We start from the raw sequence: 19,449 nt of genomic DNA, 5'->3' as shown, positions 1-19,449 counted from the left end.
ATCAGCTCGTCGCCGGATCGCCGAGCGAGGAGGCGTTCGGCAAGCTCAAGGCCACGTTCCCCGGGTCCGTGTCCGTGGGGTCCATGATCGTCTTGGTCGAGGCGAAGCGCGGCGCGACGCTCGCGACGCACCGCGACCGCTGGTGCGCCTTCGAGGACCGACTGTCCGCGGCGATCGTGAACGACTACGGCGGCGACGACTTTTTGAAGGGCGACCCGGAGGCCTGGTGTCTATTGACGGCCCGGAACGCGACGTACCTCGCGGGCAACCTCGTCGACGCCCCGACGGCGACGGGCGGTTTGGGTTCGTCGACGGCGGCGACGTTCGTCGTCAATTACAAACAGAACGCGGACCCCGACAAGATGACGGCCTTCGTCAACTTCGCGCAGGACAAAGTGAATGAGCTCGCGAAGACTGTTTTAGGCCTCGGCACGTTCCGCGTCGGCGTCACGGGCTGGGACTGCTTCACCGTCGCGTCGACGGCCGGCGCGCAGAAAGATCTGGAGAATCTCGACATGCGGTCGCTGCCGCTCGCGTTGATCGTCATGGCCCTCACGCTCGGCTCCTTCCCCATGCTCCTCATCCCCGTGCTCAACATGGCCTGCACGACGGTTTTAGAATTCGTCATCATGGCCCAGGTCGCGCGGCGCATGCAGGTCGCGGCGTTCGCGCCGTCGGTGATGACGAGGGCGGGAAAGGGTGGTTCAGGTTCGCTTCAATATGAGTGTTCCGCGCGCGCGCGTTCGGGAAAAGCATCCACGCTTCGAGAGCGCTCCGAGCGATGATCGCGCGTCCAAAGATCAGCCGAAACGAGTGGAAAACGGCCGAGAGGCGAGCCTTTGAATTTGGGAATTTCGCACCCTCTTCCTGCCCAGGTGATGATGACGCTGACGCTCGCCATGTCCTTCGACTACTCGCTCTTCATCTGCTCGCGCTACCTGGAGGCGCGGCGCGACGGCGTCGCCGACGAGGCGCGGCGCGTGCTCAAGGTCGTCGGCGGCGCGGGGCACACGATTTTGGTGTCCGGGAGCACGTTGGTCGCGTGCTTCCTGGGGTTGCTCGTGTTCCCGTCGGCGCTGTTGCGGGGCATCGGCGTCTGCGTGTCCGTGGGGCTCTGCACGGCCATGGCCATGAACCTGACGCTGTCGCCGGCGCTGCTCCACGTCTGCGGCGAACGCCTCGCGGCGTCGCAGGAGCGGTTCGTCGGTTGGGCCTGCGCGAAGCGGGCCGCGGCGCACCGGCCCTCGGCCGCGGGCCTCGAGGCGCCTTTGTTGGATGGGACCGCGGTCGACGACGACGACGCCGGCTCCGAGGGCACGACGGTCGTCGCGAAGAAAGGCAACGCGTGGCGCGCGGTCGGCGCCGCGATCTGGGACGACCGCCGCGTCGCCGCGGCCGTCGTGCTGCTCGTCGTCGCCGTCGCGTTCCCCGTGTCGCGCTACGCCCTGACCCTGCAGACGGGCGCGGACCCGGTGATGACGGCGCCGTCGCCGTCGGGGCCCGAAAGAGCGCTGGTGCGCCTCGGCGACGACTTCGGCGCGGGCGCCGTGGCGCCGTTCACCGTGTTGTTCGACGCGCGGGGCCGCGCCGGTGGCGCTTTGGATGACGAGCTCCTCGACGCCGTGGACGAGTATCTCTTCGGCACGCTGGGAAATTTAGGTCAACAGCTGCGCGTCGTGTCGCCGACGCGCCTCGGCGACGACCGCGTCGCCGTCGCGGACTACGCGGCGTGCGTCGCTGCGGGGACGCCGCCGAAGACGGCCAGGTGCGCGTCGCTGCTCGGCCTCCTTCAAACGTCGCTCAGCGCGAGCCGCGACGCCGTGACGGCGACCGTGTTATTGGACGCTTCCCCTTACTCGCCCGCGGGCTTCGCGTGGGTCGCCAAGGCGCGGACCGCCGACGCGTCGCGACTGAAAGCCCTGGGCGTGGCGCCCTACGTCTACGGCTTCGCGGGCGGGCTCAAGGACGTCATCGACGACCTCTACGGCAACTTCCCGGGGGTGATCGCGATAACCCTCGGCGCGGTCTTCGTGCTGTTGACGCTCTCGTTCCGGTCGTTGGCCGTGGCGCTGCGGTCCGTCTGCGCCTTGTGTCTGACGTTATCCTTCGCCTTCGGCGCGACGGTCATGGTCTACCAGCGCGCGGCCCAGTCCGAGTTGCCCGCGTTCTTGACCACCCGTACGGCGCACCCGGGCGTGTCGTGGCTCGCGCCGCTGCTCTGCTTCACCATCGTCGTCGGTTTGGCGTTGGACTACGACGTCTTCCTCCTCGCGCGCGTCCACGAGTACCGCTTCGCCGACGCCATGGACGACCGGAGCGCGACGCTCGAGGCCATCGAGCGCACGGGGCTCATCATCTCCGCGGCGGGGCTCATCATGGCCATCGCCTTCGGCGGGTTGTTGCTTTCCGAGACGACGATTCTGAACCAGGCGGCCTTCATCCTCGGCGTGTCCGTGCTCTTCGACACTTTTGTGGTCCGCACATTTTTGACGCCCGCGCTCCTGTCCCTGTCGCGGGGCCGCGCCTGGTGGCCGTCGACGCCGCCGCCCGGCCTCCCCCGCGACGACGCCCGCGCGCTCCTCGACGACGACGCCGACGGCGCGCCGTCGGAGATCATCCAGTAAAGTTTTTCTCTAAAAGCCGGGGAAGAGGCGCGCGGCGACGGCGTCGGCCGTCGCGAGGCCCGTGGACCCCAAGACGACGCGTTTGCCCGGGTGGCGCGAAAGGACGTCGCCGACGTCCCGCAGCTCCGCGAGGGTCAGCCCGCCGATGACGAAGAAGACGAGGACCTCGGCGCCGTCGCCGACGCGCCGCGCGGCCTGGTTGGCCTTGAGGAAGCGGCCGATGCCCAACGCGCCCGCGGCCGCCGCGCCGAACGTCGCGAGTTCGCCGCCCACGGGCGCCAGGCCGTGGTCCTCGGCGCCCGCGAGCGCGGCCTCGACGACGGCGCCGAGGCGCGTAGACGCCGGGCCCGCGGGCCGGGGCGGCAGCGCGGCCGCGAGCGCCGCGAGCGCCGGCAACCGGTCGAGCTCGCGGCGCCTCTCTGCGCCGACGCACGCCGCGAGCGCGTCGAGCGCGCGCGGCGCGCCCCCCGGAACGCCGCAGCGCGCCGCGGCCTGGACGGCGACGGCCAGCGCGTCCAGGGCCGGCAGCTTCGCGCGCGCGGCGGCCTCGGCGACGACGGACAGGAGCTCCTCGAGGCCCGCGTCCGACGCGTCGGCCAGCCGACCCACGAGCGTCTGGAGCGCGAGCACGTGCTCCAAAGGCCCGCCCTTGCGCGTGCGCTGCGTCGCCTCGACGCAGCAGAAGGCCGCCGCGGCGAGGTCCTCGACGTCGACGGCGACGGCCGCGGACGCCGCGGCGCCGCCGCCCCACGCGGGCCGCGCGGCCCCGGGCGGCGCCGGCGGCGCGAGGAGCGCCTTGAGCTGCTCCGTGGCCTCGGCGCCCTTGCCGCGGCCGGGCTTGGGCCGCGGCGGGGGCTTGCCCGCGGCTCTGCAGCGCGCGTTCGCCGCGGCCGCGATGAGCTCGAGCGCCGCGTCGTTCTCCTTCGCCGCCGCGAGAGAACGAACCAGCCGCCGGTCGCCGGCCGCGAGGCTCGGGGTGATACCGTAGAGCGTGCGCAGGTTCTCCACGGCCGAGAGCGGCGCGCCGGCTTTGGTTCCTTCGTCCCCAGCTCCCAGCGCCACGTCCGCGGACCGCGGCGCCGCGCGCGGCAGGTACCGCAGCGCGCGGTCGACGCAGGCCGGCGACGCGGCGCAGGCCGCGGCGAGGTCCGCCGTGCGGTCCACGAGCACGAGCGCCGCCCTGGGGAGCGGCAGCGGCGACCGCTCCGCGTGCGCCTCGAGGCGGAGCGCGAGCGCCTGCCCCACGAGCGCGGACGTCCGCCCCAAACTCCACGCGTTCTTCGACGCGTCGAGGCGCAGGGCCCGCGTCGCGTCGGCGACGCGCGTGGCCAGGTGCTTGAGCCGCGCCCGCGACACGTCGTCGACGTCGTCCGCGCGCCACCGCTCCGGGTCCGCGGCGACGTCCCACGGGAGCACGGGGAAGCAGCGCGCGGACGTCGCGTCCGCGAGCGCGAAGAACTGGGGCAGCGCGTCGTCGCCGCCGCCGAAGGGCGCGCTGAAGAGGAGCGGCGCCTCCTCCACGACGACCGCGCCGTCGCTTCCGAAGCGGTCGCGCGCGGCCGCCGCGTCCGCGGCCGAGCTCGCGGCGACGACGGCGCGCGCCGCGGCCGCGAAGGCGGCGCAGCGCTTCGCGTCGAAGGCGTCGCAGAGCGCGACGACGACGACGGAGCCGTCGCAGGGGCACGGCTCGCCGGCGGCGGGCAGCGCGCGCACGCTCGCGACGCCGAGGTCGGCGACGGCGCCCTCGACGCCGCCGGACCACCGCAGGACCTCCTGCGCGCCGTCGTCGAGCACGAGGTGGACCTCTTTGTTCGTTTGTTGCTCCCGGCGCAGGAGGCGCGCCAGCGGCTCGAGCGCGAGCTTCGCGACGTTCATCATGGCGCGGCGCGCGCCGCGTCTGCGGCACTTGGCTGCATCCATCTTCGTTTGAAGCGGGGCCGCGCCCGCGATCGCTGACGGGCGGCCTCTTCTCGGGCACGGACGAGTCGGTCGGCGACGGCGTCGTCAAGCCCGACGGGTCGCGTGTCCAGCTATTCTACGGCATGTCCTCCGGCGTCGCCATGCACAAGCACGCGTTCGTCTCTGTGTGGTTCGTTTGGATTTTAGTTAACGCGCTCGATGAATGCGTGCTTAGAATGCACGAAATAACCACATCTCTTCCTACAATCCTGCAGAAAAGTATTCCAAGGACCCACCATCCTGTGCCACGCATCGAGAGTCTCCTTGCCCACGTACAAGCAGACGACTCGGATCATCATGTGGTCGGGACACTGACCGAAGCCGCACCCCCCCCCACGGAACGGTCTGCAAGCACCACGAGCACGACTACTTCTGTGCGCACCAGCGTCCAAACTTTCGTCCCCGTCCCAAGGGTGAGTATGGGCACGGCGACGCGATCGCGACGCGTGCGCGGCGGCCGGCAGAGCGAGCGGCTCCGAGTCGAGGCGGAGCGGGCGGCAGCGGATCCCTCCCCCCTCGCGACGAAGGGGGTCGCGACGCAGCCATCGCGGGGGCGCTCACGGCTCGGCCAGCGCCTCGAACCGGAGCGCTGCGCCGGCCGAACGTGCCGATAACTTGCCGCTGTAGGTGCAGCACTGTGGAGCTGAGGAGAGAGAGAGAGAGTAGGTGCTTTGCGAGCCGCGTCGATGAGCGCGCCTCACTAGCGCCTGCACTCTCAGCACCTCGAGTGCCGACGGCTGTCATCTGCGGGGGTATCGCCCATCGAATTGCGCGCCGTCGACATGGGCGAGCCTCAGAACGGCCACATTAGCGTGAAGGTGAGCAAACGCGTTCCAACTGGCCTCGCTCGCGCGCGAAACCTGCCAGACCCGCGCCCGCGGGCCCCTGCACTCGCAACCGTCCCTGCGGCACCCCATCGTCGCCCGCCACGCGCGCGCGCCCCAACTTCATTGCGCGCGATTCGAGTGCCTCCCGCAGGTATCGAAGGAGAAGCTCGAACGGCAGGTTATGGCCTACGATTACGCGTTGAAGCAACTGGACGAGGAGGCAGCGACGATCGAGGACGGCACGCACCCGGAGCTCGTCGCGCGCGTCAAGGTCCTCGACGACACGCGGGACGCGCGGGCGCGCGCGCCGCGTCCCATGCAACTCTACCTACCGCGACGCTCGAACGGCGCTCGAGCCGCTCTTTCCCCCAATTGCCCCCCCGAACCGCGCCTCCCCGCGCAGATCGCGCGCGCGACGCGGGACTACGAGGCGGAGCTCGCGACGCTGGACCGGCTCCACGACCACGAGATCGAGGTCTCGGGCCGCGAGATGCGGCGGAGGCTCGACGCCGCGGAGGAGAAGATCGTGGACCAGCTCGCGTCGGCCAAGGCGCGCGCCGAGGGCATCGAGGACCCGACGCGCGTCCACGCGACGCGCAACCTGCGGTCGCGCGACGCGAAGGACGACGAGCGCGGGCCGCGGCGCGGCGCGGCGCGGACGCGCGGGCCGCAGACGCCCGCGACGCTCCTCCTCGACCAGGGCCTCACGGAGGCGGAGATGCTCGACGACTTCGTCGCCATCGCGAGCGCCGTGCAGGCCCAGGGCGAGCCCGTCGCCAACGGCGGCACGAAGCGCAAGAAGGACGAGGCGGAGTAGGCCGCCGCCCGCCCGCCCGCGGACGTCCGCCGCGCGCACGTTCCGCGCGCGGCGCCGCCTAAAGCACCGAAGCTAGAGCTCGAGCGTGTTCCGAGCCATCCCGGGATCGGGGGACTTGACCTGGGGCCGGCTCGCCGAGTCAGAAATCAAAGTCCGGCTCTGGCTCCAAGAAATCTTCGTATCTCTGTTTTAAGTGACAAAGCGGGAGGCGCGATGGGGCGGCGCGCGTCGCTCTGCCTCGGGCTCGTCCTGGGCGCCCGGGGCGCCGGGCGCGGGCCCAACGGCCTCTGGAGCGTGAACTCGAAGCTCGCGCTCGTCGCCGACTCGAACCTGGACGGTCTCGCGCTCGTCGATCTGCAGTACGGCGGTTTGGTGGAGCGGCGCGTCTTCGACACGGAGCCCAACTCGCGCGAGGGCGCCGTGTCCGTGTCCGCCGTCGCGTCCTGCGACACGTGCGCCTTCGCGCTGGCGGCGTCCGAGGAGGCGTCGAAGCTCTACCGCGTCTACCTGCCGCGGCCGCTCCGGGCGTCGCTCGCGAGCTCCGAGGATTTCGGCCTCGCGTCCGCGACGGTGGAGGCGACCGTCGACGCGAGCTTCGGGACCCTGCGGGACCTCGTGCTCACGAGCGACGGCGCGACGGCCTACGCCGCGGACCACGCCAACGGCAAGATCTGGAAGATCGGCACGGGCGCGGTCGACGGGCGGCTCCCCGCGGGCGCGGCCATCGCGGTGAGCGCTTTCGCGGACTGCGACAAGTGCCAGGGCCTCCAGCTCCTCCCCGACGAGCGGTCCCTGCTCGTGACCACGGAGAGCCACGGCGTCTCCGTGCTGGCGACGGCCGACGGCCGGTTGAAGCAGCGCGTCGACGTGCCGGAGACGTGCAGTGGCAAGGGAGCGGAGTTCCACGCGGCGACCTGGGACCCGACGAACAACCGCACGCTCCTCGTGGCGGCGTACCGCGACGACCGGGGGAGTCTCCTGTTGGAGCTGCCGAACGCGCTGCGGGCGGAGCTCGTCGACGGCTACGAGTACGCGCCGTCCTACGCGCCGACGGCGACGCCGACGGCGGCGCCCGTCGCGGAGACGGCCAAGGAGAAGCGCCGCGACGAGCGCCAGGACGCCGCCGACGCCTACTCCTACTCCTACGAGGACATCGCCGCCGCCGCCGCCAACGCGACGGACGGCGCCGTCGACGCGTTCTCCTACTCGTACGACGTCGTCGCGACCGTCGTCGACGACGACGACGCGTCGAGCGTCGTGCACCACAAGAAGGGCGTCGCCGACGACGACATGATCGAGGACGACAAGACGGACAGCGCCGCCAAGGCGGCCGACGACGACGACGACTCCTCCGCGGTGAAGAAGAACAAGAAGTCGTCCGACGGCGACGACGACGACGGCGCGCGGCGCCTCAAGTCCAAGTCGTCCGACGGCGACGACGCCGCCGACGACGACGCCGCCTCGTCTTCGAAGAAGAGCGACAAGTCCTCCGAGGACGACGACGCTTCCTCGAAGAAGAGCGACAAGTCCTCCGAGGACGACGACGCTTCCTCGAAGAAGAGCAGCAAGTCCTCCGAGGACGACGACGCTTCCTCGAAGAAGAGCAGCAAGTCCTCCGAGGACGACGACGATTCCAAGAAGAGCAGCAAGTCCTCCGAGGACGACGACGATTCCAAAAAGAGCAGCAAGTCCTCCGAGGACGACGACGACGCCAAGTCGTCGAAGAAGGGCGCGTCCGACGACGACGCGGACTTCGACGACGTGCCCGCGGTGTCGTGGAAGGACGTCGGCGCGTCGCCGTGCCGCGTGCTCTCGGGCAACGACGCGTCCGGTAGCGGCTGGCTCGACGGCCACGCGGGCGTCGCGCACCTGTCGCGGCTCCACGACGTGTCCATCGTCGACGGCGACAGCGTGCTCCTCGCGGACACGGACAACCGGGCCCTCCGCGTCGTGTCGCTCGCGGACACGAAGCGCGGCGGCCACCGCGCGGACGTGCGCAGCGTCATCTACGACGCGCGCCGCGCGCCGCTCGCGCCGCCCGAGGCGAGCCACCGGTCCTGCGAGGACCTAGGCTGGACCTACCTGCCGGTCGTCGGCGGCGGCGGGCCGTCGGGCGACGGCGTCTGCGCGTCCACGCGCCAGACCAAGGGCGCCGCGACGGAGTCGTCCTTCTTCGCCGCCAAGGCGGCCTGCACGGAGAAGGGCGCGCGCATGTGCGAGCTCCACGAGATCGAGCGCGCGGCCAAGGAAGGCGCGGGCCGCGAGTTGTTCGAGACGCTGCTCGCGTCGCCCGCGTGGACGACCTTCGTCTGCGAGAGCTGCTACATGGAGGAGGAGAACACGTGCGCCGACACGACGGCCCTCGAGCGGGCGCCGACCGTGGCCAACGGCACGACGGGCGCGCACAGCACGTGGCGGAGCGGCTACGCGGCCGTCCGGGCCCAGGGCGGCACGCTGGAGACGACGTGCGCCAAGGCCGAGGAGGCGAAGACGGTCATCTGCTGCGCCGACGCCGCCGCCGCGCCGTCCAAGGCGCCGTCCGTCGAGCCGTCGAGCCACGCGCCCACGACGTACATGCCCACGAAGAGCCCGTCGACGCTCGCGCCGTCGACGTACAAGCCGACGGCCCAGCCGACCTACCCGCCCACGCTCGTCCCGTCGACGGCCGCGCCCAGCGACTGGGAGTGCTGCAACGACGCCTACGTCGACGAGCTCGCGTCCGACTGCGACCGCTACGACGACGACGGCCTCTACGGCTCCATGACGGCCTGCTCCCTGAGCGACTACCAGTCCGAGTACCGCCACCGCATGGAGATGACGCCCAAGTACGGCGAGCTCTGCAACGTCACGGCCGTCGACAGCGACAAGGGCCGGTCCTGGGGCTTGATCTGCGCCTGGGAGGCGCTTTTAGACCTCGAGGCCGTCTGCGCGGGCACCTTCGTCGCGACGACGCCGAAGAAGGCCATGGACCTGCCGCCGGACCTCGACGACGCGCCCGTCGGCGACGCGTTGGACATCGACGGCGAGTGCGCGACGCACGCGTTCTGCCTGAGCTGCGTCGACGACATGGCGCGCACGGACCCCGCGTGCCGCCGCGCGGTGAAGAAGTACGGCACGACGGTCGTCACGGAGAGCGGGTCCAACTTCTTCCTGGACCTCGACGACTGGTGCGCCTGGAGCGCGAACAAGACCGCCGAGGTCGCCGCGACGATGACGTCCCAGATCACGGGGCAAGTCATGAATCCCATCGGCCCCGGGGCCGAGGACTTCGCCGTCGAGCCCGCGCCCTCGAAACAGCGCGACTCGACCTTCGTGTCCCCGGAGGCGCTGGCCTACGCGGGGCTGTCGGCGCCCAAGGACGAGCACGGCGTCCTCGCGCGCGACTCCGCGACGGCCTCGAAGAAGGTCGCGCCGGCGGACCTCGCCGCGGCGTCGAGCGAGTCGTTGGCGTCCGGGCCCTGGGCGGCGCCGGCGCTTTTGGCCGCGGCGGCCGTCGCGATCGTCGCCGTCGCGGCATCGCGGAAACGGACCCGGAAAGCCGCGCGGTCGCCCGAGGCGCAGACGCTCCTCGGGTCGCCCTGAGCCCCCCCCGCGCGTTAAACAGCTTTCTACAAGTTCAGGAACCGGGGCGGCTCGTGGTGGTGGCAGCGGTAGAGCTTCGAGGGCCCGCCGACGTGCGCGCTGTCGTGCAGCGGGAGCCAGCCGGCCTTGTCCCTCGCGTTCGTCGCCTGGGGGAAGGCCTCGAGTAAAGCGGTGATCAGCGCCTCGGGCGCGTCCGGGTCCGCGGCGACGAGGTGGAGCGGGAGCCGGTCGCGGTCGTCCTTGCGCTTCGCGGCCTCCTCCGTGACCGCTTTGAGCGCGTCGTCGTAGAACTTGCATTTCACCAACGACGGCAGGGGCATGTCGCTCCGCGGGTGCGCCTCCTCGAGGCATCGCAGCACCCGGGGCGGCGCCGCGCCGGCGAGCGCGGAGGCGTAGAGCGGCAAGGGCGCCGCGTCCGATCTTTTAACGCAGGCCGGCGCGGCCTCGACGAGCCGCTCCACGGCCATCCACTTGCGGTTCGCGACGGCGACGTCCAGGGGCGTGTGGTTGTGCTCGTCGACGGCCGACGCGAGCTCCGGCGCCGCGTCGACGAGCGCGGAGATGATGTTCCGCGCGCGCTTATTCTCGTTGACGGGCTTGACCTGTGCCGGAATCAACCGCTGGTTTGGGACGTCCCGACCAAACTTTGAAATTCTCGAGCTCGGTCACATCGAAGTCGATTCGGCTGATTCTTGGACGGATCGAGTGCTCTCATCGAGTTCTCGAAGCACAGCGGAAGCGCTTGTGTCAAAACATTCGAATACGCTTACATTGAAGTCGAGTTGAAGATTTGATTCGCACGCCGGGCTTGACGTGCTCGTGGTGCACGGACTGCCCCTTGGCGCGCGCGAAGCAGAAGCCGCCGCCGGCGGCGAGGTGGAGCGGCGTCGAACTCGCGTTGTCGCGGCTCCGCACGGCCGAGGGCTGGAGCTTGATGAGCGCCTCGACGACGGTCAAAGGCGCGTGCGCCTGCGCGGCGATGTGCAGCGCCGTCCGTCCGGTCCCCGACACCTCGATGCCGCGCTCCTGCACGTCGCGCCCGGACGTCGTCCGCAGCTTGCGCCCGCGCTCGAAGCGGCCCTTGGCCTCGTCGGGCCCGTCCATGGGCGTGACGTCCGCGACGAAGATGCCGCGGCGCTTCTCCTTCGACACGGTCAGGACGGCGTTGAGGCGCGTGGCCAGGTTCACGCGGTGCTCGCAGGGCATCTCCGAGAGCTCGCGCTCGAGCTCCAGGGCGTCGTAGATGCGCGTGATCGTCTCCCAGTTGCCCCGCTCCGCGGCGGCGAAGATGACGCCCTGGTCCTGCTCGGCGACCTGGTACGTGTCCTGCTTCTTCGGCTGCGCCTTCTTCGGATTCCGCCCGACGCCCGGCAGGGCCGCGGGCAGCTGGTCCACCTTCATCTGCACCGACTTGCGCAGCGTCGGCATGGTTAATGGTTACCGTGTCGGGGTTTAGCTAGCTGCCCATGTCGACGCTCTCCGCCGCTGTGCACGGGCGTTGTTGCCGTCGTGCAGTTGGGTCGGTGATGCCGAGATCGGCGCTCTGGCAGCGTCATGGCCACGAACCGCCTCTCACATTGAGCTCCAGCGCGTCGTCATGGCCACGATTATCCGTCTCTCCGTCGCCTTCGGGCAGCAGGAGAAGCCCTTGAAATGGTCGGGCGGCTCGGGCTCGGCCGACGCGCTCCTCGCCGCGGTCAAGGCCAAGTTCCGCGCCAAGGGCGAGCTCTACCTCGAAGCCAACGGCGCGCCGGTCACCGACGCCACGAGGCTGCGCAACGGCCTCGTCGTCACGCTGCGCAAGGGCCGGCCGCCCGGCGGCATCCCCCGGGCCGAGGCCGACGCCGCGCCGCGGTCGCCCCGGGCCAAGGCCGACGCCGCGCCGCGGTCGCCCGTCTCCGTCCTCGACCTCGACGCGCCCAAAGTCCCGCCGCTGCGCCTCGCGACAAACTCGAGCGGCGCGGCCGCGGCCGTCTCGCGCGTGGACGACCTCATGGGCCGCATTTTAGCCTACGTGCGCGCCGCCGAGGGCGTCGCGCTGCCCGCGGTGAGCCGGCGGTTCAAAGCCCGCGCGGTGATCCCGAGCGGCCGCGGCCGCTACTTCCTGGAGACGGAGGAGGACTCGCTGCGCAGGTTCAGCCGCGCGCGCGCGGAGCACCGCAAGGGCACGGCCGGCGGCCGCACGGCCTGGAACCCCATGAGCCGCGTCGCGTCGGATTTGCTGGACGCGCAGCTCCAGCACTGGCTCGCGCGGTCCGTGCGAGACCCGGACGCGCCGGGGTCCGCGCTCCTCGTCGAGGGCTGGGACCGCCGGTCGGCGGGCCTCGTCGGTGCCTTTCGCGACCTCGCGGCGCGGCTCGCGGCGGAGCCCTACCCGGCGCCGGAGGACGACGGCGCGCCCCTCCGCGGCGCCTCGCGCGCGTCGACGACGGCGCTCCGCCGCGGCGACGCGCAGCCGGAGACGACGGACGTCGACTTCGGCGCCTGGGCCGCGGCGCTGCGGAGGCGCGAGGGCTCGGCCCACGCCTACCACACCGCGAAGGTCGATCGGTCGATCTCCCGGCTCCGGTGCCTCGACGGCGACGCGCCCCTGCGCTGGGCCGTCGACGCGGCGCCGACGCTGCGCGACGTCGCCCACGCCTTCGCCGTCGCCCAGGCGCGGCGGCGCGTGCGCCACCGGCCCCTCGGCGAGATCCGCTGGGGGTCCGCGTTCGGGTCCGCGCACGTCGCCGTCCACGCTACGCCCTAGCCGCTCGTTACGAAACGGGGAGGCGCCTTGGCGGCCGCGCGGGGGATTTTCGCGGGGCCTTGAACGGCCGCGATCTAGTTGCCCTTCCAGAGCTTGCCCGCGTCGATGGAGCCGTCGCGGAGCCCCTTCCAGGACGCGTGGGTCTCCTCGATGACCTCGACGGCCTTGGCCTTGGGGAGGCACTCCTCGTCGAAGCCGAAGGCGTTGATGGGCTTGTCGTCGGGCGTCTTGTACCAGCGGAACCACTCGCGGATGCCCGAGACGACGCCGGGGCACTTGGCCTCGACGTCGGCGATGTCGTCGAGCTCCTTGGCCAGCGGGTCCGACTCGGCGATGGCGACGACCTTCCAGTCGAGCTCGCCGTCGTCGATCATGGCGAGGACGCCCAGGGGCTTGACGGGCGTCACGGAGCCCGGCACGAGCGCCGACGAGCCGATCTCGACGACGTCGATGGGGTCGTCGTCGCCGAAGCACTTGAGCACGGGGTGCTCCTCGTTGGGGTTCTCCCAGGTCTGGGGCAGGCAGCCGTAGTTCCAGAAGATGGGGCCGTGGTAGAAGCGGAGCTTGCCCTTCTTCATGTCCTGGACGATCGGGTTGTTCTCGCCCTTGGTGTCGACCTCCATCTTGGCCGTGCCGTACTTGGGGATCTCCGTGACCATGTTGTAGGCGTCGCCGTCCATGAGGGAAATGTCGTGCCAGGGGCTGATCTTCGACCCGTCGGCGTCGACGAAGTACTGGGCGTAGGACTCCGTGCCCTCCTCGCCCTCGACGACGGTGGACGTGGCGCGCAGCGCCGTCGCCGACACCCTGCGGGCGCCGGCGGCGAAGGCCGACGCGCCGCGCGCGGCCAGTGCGAGCATGAGGGTGGCGGACGTGTACATCGACGGTGATTCCGTGCGGCGGCTCGTCGATGCGAGCGGCGAGTGCGTGACGCGAAGCGACTCTGGGCTTCAAAGCCAAGATCCAGCAAATCCGCCACGCCGCTGGTCGCGGCGCGACGGCCTCCGGCCGGCCATGGCCGCGTCTCAGGGCCCCCACCCATCGACGATCGACCCGCCTTTTACATCCCCCGCGCCCCGCGGAGCCGCGCGCGCGCCGCGTCGCGGTCGAGGCGCATGGCCTCGACGTGGGCGATCGCCTCCTCGGCGAGCGCCTCGGCCGCGGCCGCGCGCCGCTCCTCCGCGCGGAGCCGCTCCGCGAGCTCCGGCGACGGGCGGACGACCGCCGTCGCCGGCGCGAGCGCGGCCCGGAGCGCGGCGACACCCAGCGCCGCCGCCACCAGCACCCCGAGCCGCGCGGGCCACGCCGCCGCGCCGCGCCGGTCCCGCTTCCGCTGTTCGGCGGCGTCGCGCGACGTCCGCCGGTCGCGGTCGTCCTTCGCCAGGTTCGACGCTTTCTGGTAGAGCACGGACCCCAACAGCGCCAACAGCAGCCAGGGGAGGGCCGCGTGGGGCGCGTGGTGGGCCCAGACCGTCGAATTGATGGCGATGCTCAGGAACTTGCACGCGACGCCCAAAACGGTAAACGCCGTCGCGGAGAGCGCGCGCCGCGCGTTGAGCCCGAAGAAGGAGATGCCCAGGCCGATGGCGCAGGAGAGCGCGACGGCCGCGCAGGACACCGGGTCGCCGAGCGCCTCCAGGGGCCTCTCGGTCGCGAGCCGCGCGAGCTCTCCGGATAACCACGCCCAAACCGGAAACACCGCGAGCGCGAGCAAATTGTTGTAGTAGACGTAGCCCCATCTACTCAACTCCACGGACGAGACGACCTTCTTCACCACCAGGGTGTCGCCGGAGATGCACGCCAGATAGAGCGCGGCCCAGCCCGCGACGGCCGGCGACAACACGGCCGCGTTCGCGGACCCGTAGCCCGCGGCGCCCACAGCGATGACGGCGAGGGACGCCACCTGGAGCGCACTCGGCGCCGGCGCCACGGACCGCTCGAAGAACAGGAGCTCGCCGACCTGCGTCGCGATGGGCACGACGGAACGGACGACGACGAACGTGTCGACGGTCGACGCGGCGAGGAGCCGCATGTTCGACGCGATGGACGCGTAGAACATGACCACGGCCGGCGCGAAGGCCTTGACCGTCTTCCAGTCCAGCGCGTCGCACTCGACGAGCTTCAGCGCGGCGAAAAGCCGCACGGCGCCGGCGGCGAAGCCGAACTGGAGCACCGTGAGGGCGCCCGAGTAGGGGAAGCGCACGAGGGCCCACTTGTTGACGATGGACAGCGTCGCCGACGTCGCGCTGTAGCCCGCGGCGAGGAAGAGGAGGCCCATCGCGGAGCGGCCTAGCGGGGCGCAGCCATCAGCACTTTATTTTTTCGTGCGAGGGCAGCCCCATTAAAAAACGCGGCAAGTTGAAGCTTTTACATGAGCGCCGTCGCCGCGTCGCCCTCGTCGTGGACGACGACGTCGAGGGCCGAGAGGACCGTGTCGAGGGCCGCCTGGTCGTTGACCTCGTTGTCCGGCGGGTCCGCCGGGACGACGTGGGCGACGAAGCACGCGCGCGCGAGGCGCGCCGCGTCGAGGCTCAGCGCCATGGCCTCGAGCTCCTCGTTCTTCGCGCTCTCGAGCTTCTTCGCGAGGCTCGCCGCCGACGCGCGCTTCGCCGCGGAAGACCGCACGCTCCGCGCGGACGACGCGCGCGCGCCGCCCTTGTCCGTGGCCGCGGCCTCGAGCCGCAGCGCCTTCCAGACCTGGAGCCGGCGACCGTGGTTCTCCTTCTTCGCCCGCTGCCTAGCGCCCAGCGACGCGCGGCCCCGGCCCGCGACGTTGAGCGCCTCGTCCGCGGACCCGAAGTCCGCGTAGGCCGCGTCGCCGGCGACCTGCGGGGAAATCAAATCTTCAACCCGACTTCAATGTGCGCGTATTCGAAAGGTTCGACACAAGCCCTTCAACTCTGCTTCAAGAACTCGAGGAGAGCGATCGATCCGTCCAAGAATCAGCCGAATCGACTTCGATGTGGCTGAGCTAGAGAATTTCAAAGTTTGGTCGGGACGTCCCAAACCAGCGGTTGATTTCCACACAGCCCGCGACGCCCCGGTAGACGACCCGGTGCTCGTCGAGGCACGAAGCGAAGGCACCGAAGGACACGTCGCCGCCGCCGGCGCACAGCTCCGCGAAGCAGCGCTCGAGGCAGCGCAGCACGGCGCGCGCGCGCGAGATGTAGAAATCCAAGACCAACCGCAGAAAGAACTCGAAGTCCAACAGCGGCTCGCCGGTCTTCGTCTTCGCGTCCGTCGGGATGCGGTCGATGGCGACGAAGAGACGCCGCAGCTGCACCTCCGACGCCACCGCCCGCAGGCACTGCGCGGGCGCCGGCGGCGCCCCGCGCGCGACGTTCGCGCCCAAAAACGCGGACGCCGCGGCGGCCTTGGGCGCCGCGAGCGTCAGCGCGTCCACCAATCGCCGCTTCTCGCCGGCGCAGACGATCGTGTTCCGGCTCAAAAAGTCCGCGAGCCCCGCGCCGTCCGATTTGGAGAACGCGGCCGCGAAGAGGCCGACGGCGACGTCGGACAGCGCGGGGCTCCACGCGTCCGTGTGCATGAGGCCCGCGGCGATGGCGAAGGCGTAGAGGCGGCCGATGCCCTTGTGGCGCTCCCACTTGAGGACCGACGTCGCGAAGACGCGCGTCTTCGCGCGCGCGGCCTTTTCGCTGCCGTGCTTCTTGGCCATGTGCGCCTCGACGAAGCGCGGCAGGTCCTGCCTCGCCGCGCCCTCGGCGGCGTGGGCGAAGTCGGCCCTGGCCTTTTTTTCCAGGATCGCGTGCATCTCCTCGAGCGTCGCGGAGAAGCCGAGCGTCTTCGCGGAGCCCGCGGTGATGAGGCTCTCGTCCTCGGACGGCGCCTCGCTCCGCGGCTCCTCGGGCGGCGGCGACACGACGGGCGCCGGCGCCGGCGCGTAGACCGTGACGACGCGCTCGACCAAGGTCGCCGTCTGGCACCCGAAGTGGCGGACGCGCCGCGGCGGCGGCGGCGCGACGAGCTTTTTCTTATCTTCCTGCAGCGCCCGCACGTGGCCCTCGAGCAAGTGGACCTGGAGCCGCAGCTGCTTGTTGTGCTCCTCGAGACCCCGCTGCTTGTAGGCCAGCGACGCCTTCGCGTCGAGCACCGCGGCGTGCTTCGCGGCCAACTGGGCGTGGTCCTCGTGGCCCATGAGCGCCGTCTCCTGCCACGTCATCATCTCCTTGTGGCTCAGGCTCAGCGTCGTCATGGCGCCGGCGATGCGGCTCTCGAAGGCCTCGTTGCCGACGCTGAGCTCGGCGATCGTCACGCGGAGGCCGTCCTCGACCCGTCCCTGCGCCGCGCGCTCCGCGTCCTTGCGCTTCAGCGACGCGTCCTGGCGCTCGGCGACGTGCTCCAGCGCTTCCCGCTCCAGGGCGTGCATGGGGCAGAGGTGCGCCAGGGACCGCGGCTCGGGCCGCGGCAGCCGGAGATTCGCGTGCGTCTCGGCCGCGACGCCGTCGTTGCGCCCGTAGGCCTCGAGCTTGTCGAGCAACTCCGCGGCCTTCAGGCCGGGGTGCTTCTTCAGGAGCCGCGCGCCGACGTCCTTGAGGCTCAGCCGCGGCGTCAACGCGCTCTTCGGGAGCAGGCAGTAGGTGCACCGGCGCCCGTGGTCCCACTTGCAGGACGGGCAGATCACGGCCGTGACGTCGTCGCCGAAGCGCGGGCCGCACCGCTCGGGCGACGCCGCGGACCGCGGCGGCGACCGGCTCCGCGTCCTCGCGGGCGGCGAGCCCAGCACGTCGCCGAAGCCGTCGCCGAAGTCGAGCCGCGGGTCCGCCGTCGCGGGCCGCGCGCCGCGCGCCTGGCGGCTCCCCGGCCGCGACGCGCAGCGCCGGCCGTGGGGGCTCGACGCGGGCCGCCGGTCGCTGACGACGACGCGCGGCGACGCGGCGACGCTCGGCGCGGTCGCCTCGTCGAGGATCCGGGCCCGCGGCGGCGGCGCCGCGGGCGCGGGCGCCTCGGCCGCGTCCCGCGCCTCGGCGGCGCTGAGCTTGTCGAAGTGCTCCCGGAGCCGCCGCCGCAGGTCCAGCGTCTCCTCGCGCAGCTTCGGCCGCGGCGCGTCCTCGGGCTCCGCCGCGCCCGGTCGCGCGGTCGCCCGGAGTCGCCGCGCGACCTGGCCCCGCGCGGCCTCCTCGTTGAGGCCCAGGTCCCGGAGCTGGCGGCACATGCTCTCGGCGCTCTGGGCGCCCTCGAGCATGAGGAAGTTGAGCGCCGTGCGCACGTGCGCGCCGTCGTCGGCCGGCGGCCGCGCGCGCGGCGGCGCGGACGCGGCCCGCGCCGCGGACGGCACGACCTCGAGCGCGCCCCGGGCCGCGGCCGCGCCGGCGCCCAGCGACCCGTAGTAGGTCGCGCCGCCGGGCAGCCAGCTCGCGGCGTCGCGGTCCTCGAGCGACTCGCCGTCGCCCGACGCGTCGCCGCCGCCGGCCCAGCTGGCATCGACGACGCGCCTCGGGCCCTTGACGTAGGGCCGCAGCGACGCGCCGCGCGGGCTCTTGCGGCTCCCCGCTTTGGGCCGCTGGAAATTAGCGTAGGACCACTCCTTCTGCTCGCGCACGACCATGGTCGAGCCTCCCCACCTTCTCGAGGAGGTCTGATGAAACCGACGGCAACTTGCGCGTCAACCTGGGGCTGCCCAATCAGATCGCGCCATCGCAGCGCCGCCGCTCCGCGCCGTCTCCGCGCAGCGCCATGCTCAAGTACGCCGCCGCCGCCGCCGCCGCGGTCGCGATCGCCTACGCGGTCTTCGGCGCCGACCGCGAGCCGCCCGTCGTCTGGGACCGGCCGAACCCGACGGCGACGTTCTCGACGACGCTCGGCGACTTCGAGGCCGAGCTCTTCATGGACCGCGTGCCGCGCACGGTGTCGAACTTCGTCGACCTGGCGACGTCGGGCTTCTACGAGGGCATCCACTTCCATCGCGTCATCGACGACTTCATGGTCCAGTTCGGCTGCCCCCACGCGCGGGACCCGAAGTCGAAGAAGGCGGGCTCCGGCGGCCCGCCCGACGGCGCGTTCCACAACTACGCGCGCAACGCGACGGACGCGCGCTTCAACGGCGGCAACATCCGCGACGAGTTCACGTCGCGGGACACGAACGCCGCGGGGACGCTGTCCATGGCCAACAGCGGCGCGCGGCACAGCGGCGGCTCGCAGTTCTTCGTCAACGTCGAGGACAACGGCGAGCTCGACTGGTTCGGCGGCGGCCCGGCGTCCCACCCCGTTTTCGGGCGTGTGACGTCGGGCTACGACGTCGTGCTGAAGATCGCGCGCGCGAAGACGGACCGCGACGACCGGCCGGTGGAGCCCGTCGCGATGCATTCCATCGCCGTCGCGGGCCTCGCGTAACCTTAGTCCACGGGCGGCGCGGCCCGCCGGGCGAGCGGCCCGCCGGGCGCGTCGCCAGCGACGCGCGCGGCGTCGCCCGCGTCCGGCGGCGTCCCGGACCCGGACGACGCGCCGGGGTCCCCGTCCGACGCGCCGGGGTCCCCGGACGACGCGGACGCCGCGTCGTCGTCGTCGTCCGGCGGCCGCCAGACGGGCAGCGGCGGCGGCGTCGCGTTCTTCCGGAACGGCCGGAGCGGCGCCGCGACGCGGCAGCCCGGCGCGGCCCCGCGCGGCGGATCCGCGCGCCGCCCGCGCTGCCGCGACCGCTGCGCCGCGACTTGGGCCATGAAGACGAGGTCCGCGACGTCCGCCGGCAGCGCGACGCCGTCCTCGTCGCGGAGCCGCGGCTCCGCCGCCGGCCGCGGCGCGCGCCGCGCGGCGACGGCGCCCGCGTCGCCCGCGGCGGCCCAGCGCCGCGCCTCGTCGGCGAGGAGCCGCCGCTGCCGGTCCATCTCGAACTCCGCCGACGCCGCGGCCGGCGCGGGCTCGCTCGGCGGGCGG

General features: G+C 72.0%; 2 protein-coding genes across 2 annotated transcripts; one reads left to right on the top strand and one right to left on the bottom strand.

Annotated features, from left to right (window-relative positions):
• Positions 1-12,632: 12,632 nt before the first annotated feature.
• Positions 12,633-13,418, bottom strand: PPA5 (putative inorganic pyrophosphatase; the record flags this gene model as incomplete). Its single annotated transcript, XM_009035330.1, has 1 exon — positions 12,633-13,418. One exon carries the CDS (start codon positions 13,416-13,418, stop codon positions 12,633-12,635), a length of 786 nt encoding a protein of 261 aa, XP_009033578.1.
• Positions 13,419-18,354: 4,936 nt separating this feature from the next.
• AURANDRAFT_16445 (hypothetical protein) lies at positions 18,355-18,867 on the top strand (the record flags this gene model as incomplete). Its single annotated transcript, XM_009035869.1, has 1 exon — positions 18,355-18,867. A coding segment is annotated over one exon (513 nt), but the record flags the coding sequence as incomplete, so codon positions are not given.
• Between the last annotated feature and the right edge of the window lie 582 nt (positions 18,868-19,449).

Source organism: Aureococcus anophagefferens (genome assembly GCF_000186865.1).
Source record: "Aureococcus anophagefferens unplaced genomic scaffold AURANscaffold_3, whole genome shotgun sequence".
Taxonomy (NCBI): domain Eukaryota; class Pelagophyceae; order Pelagomonadales; family Pelagomonadaceae; genus Aureococcus; species Aureococcus anophagefferens.
This window is presented reverse-complemented; position numbering and strand designations above follow the sequence as displayed.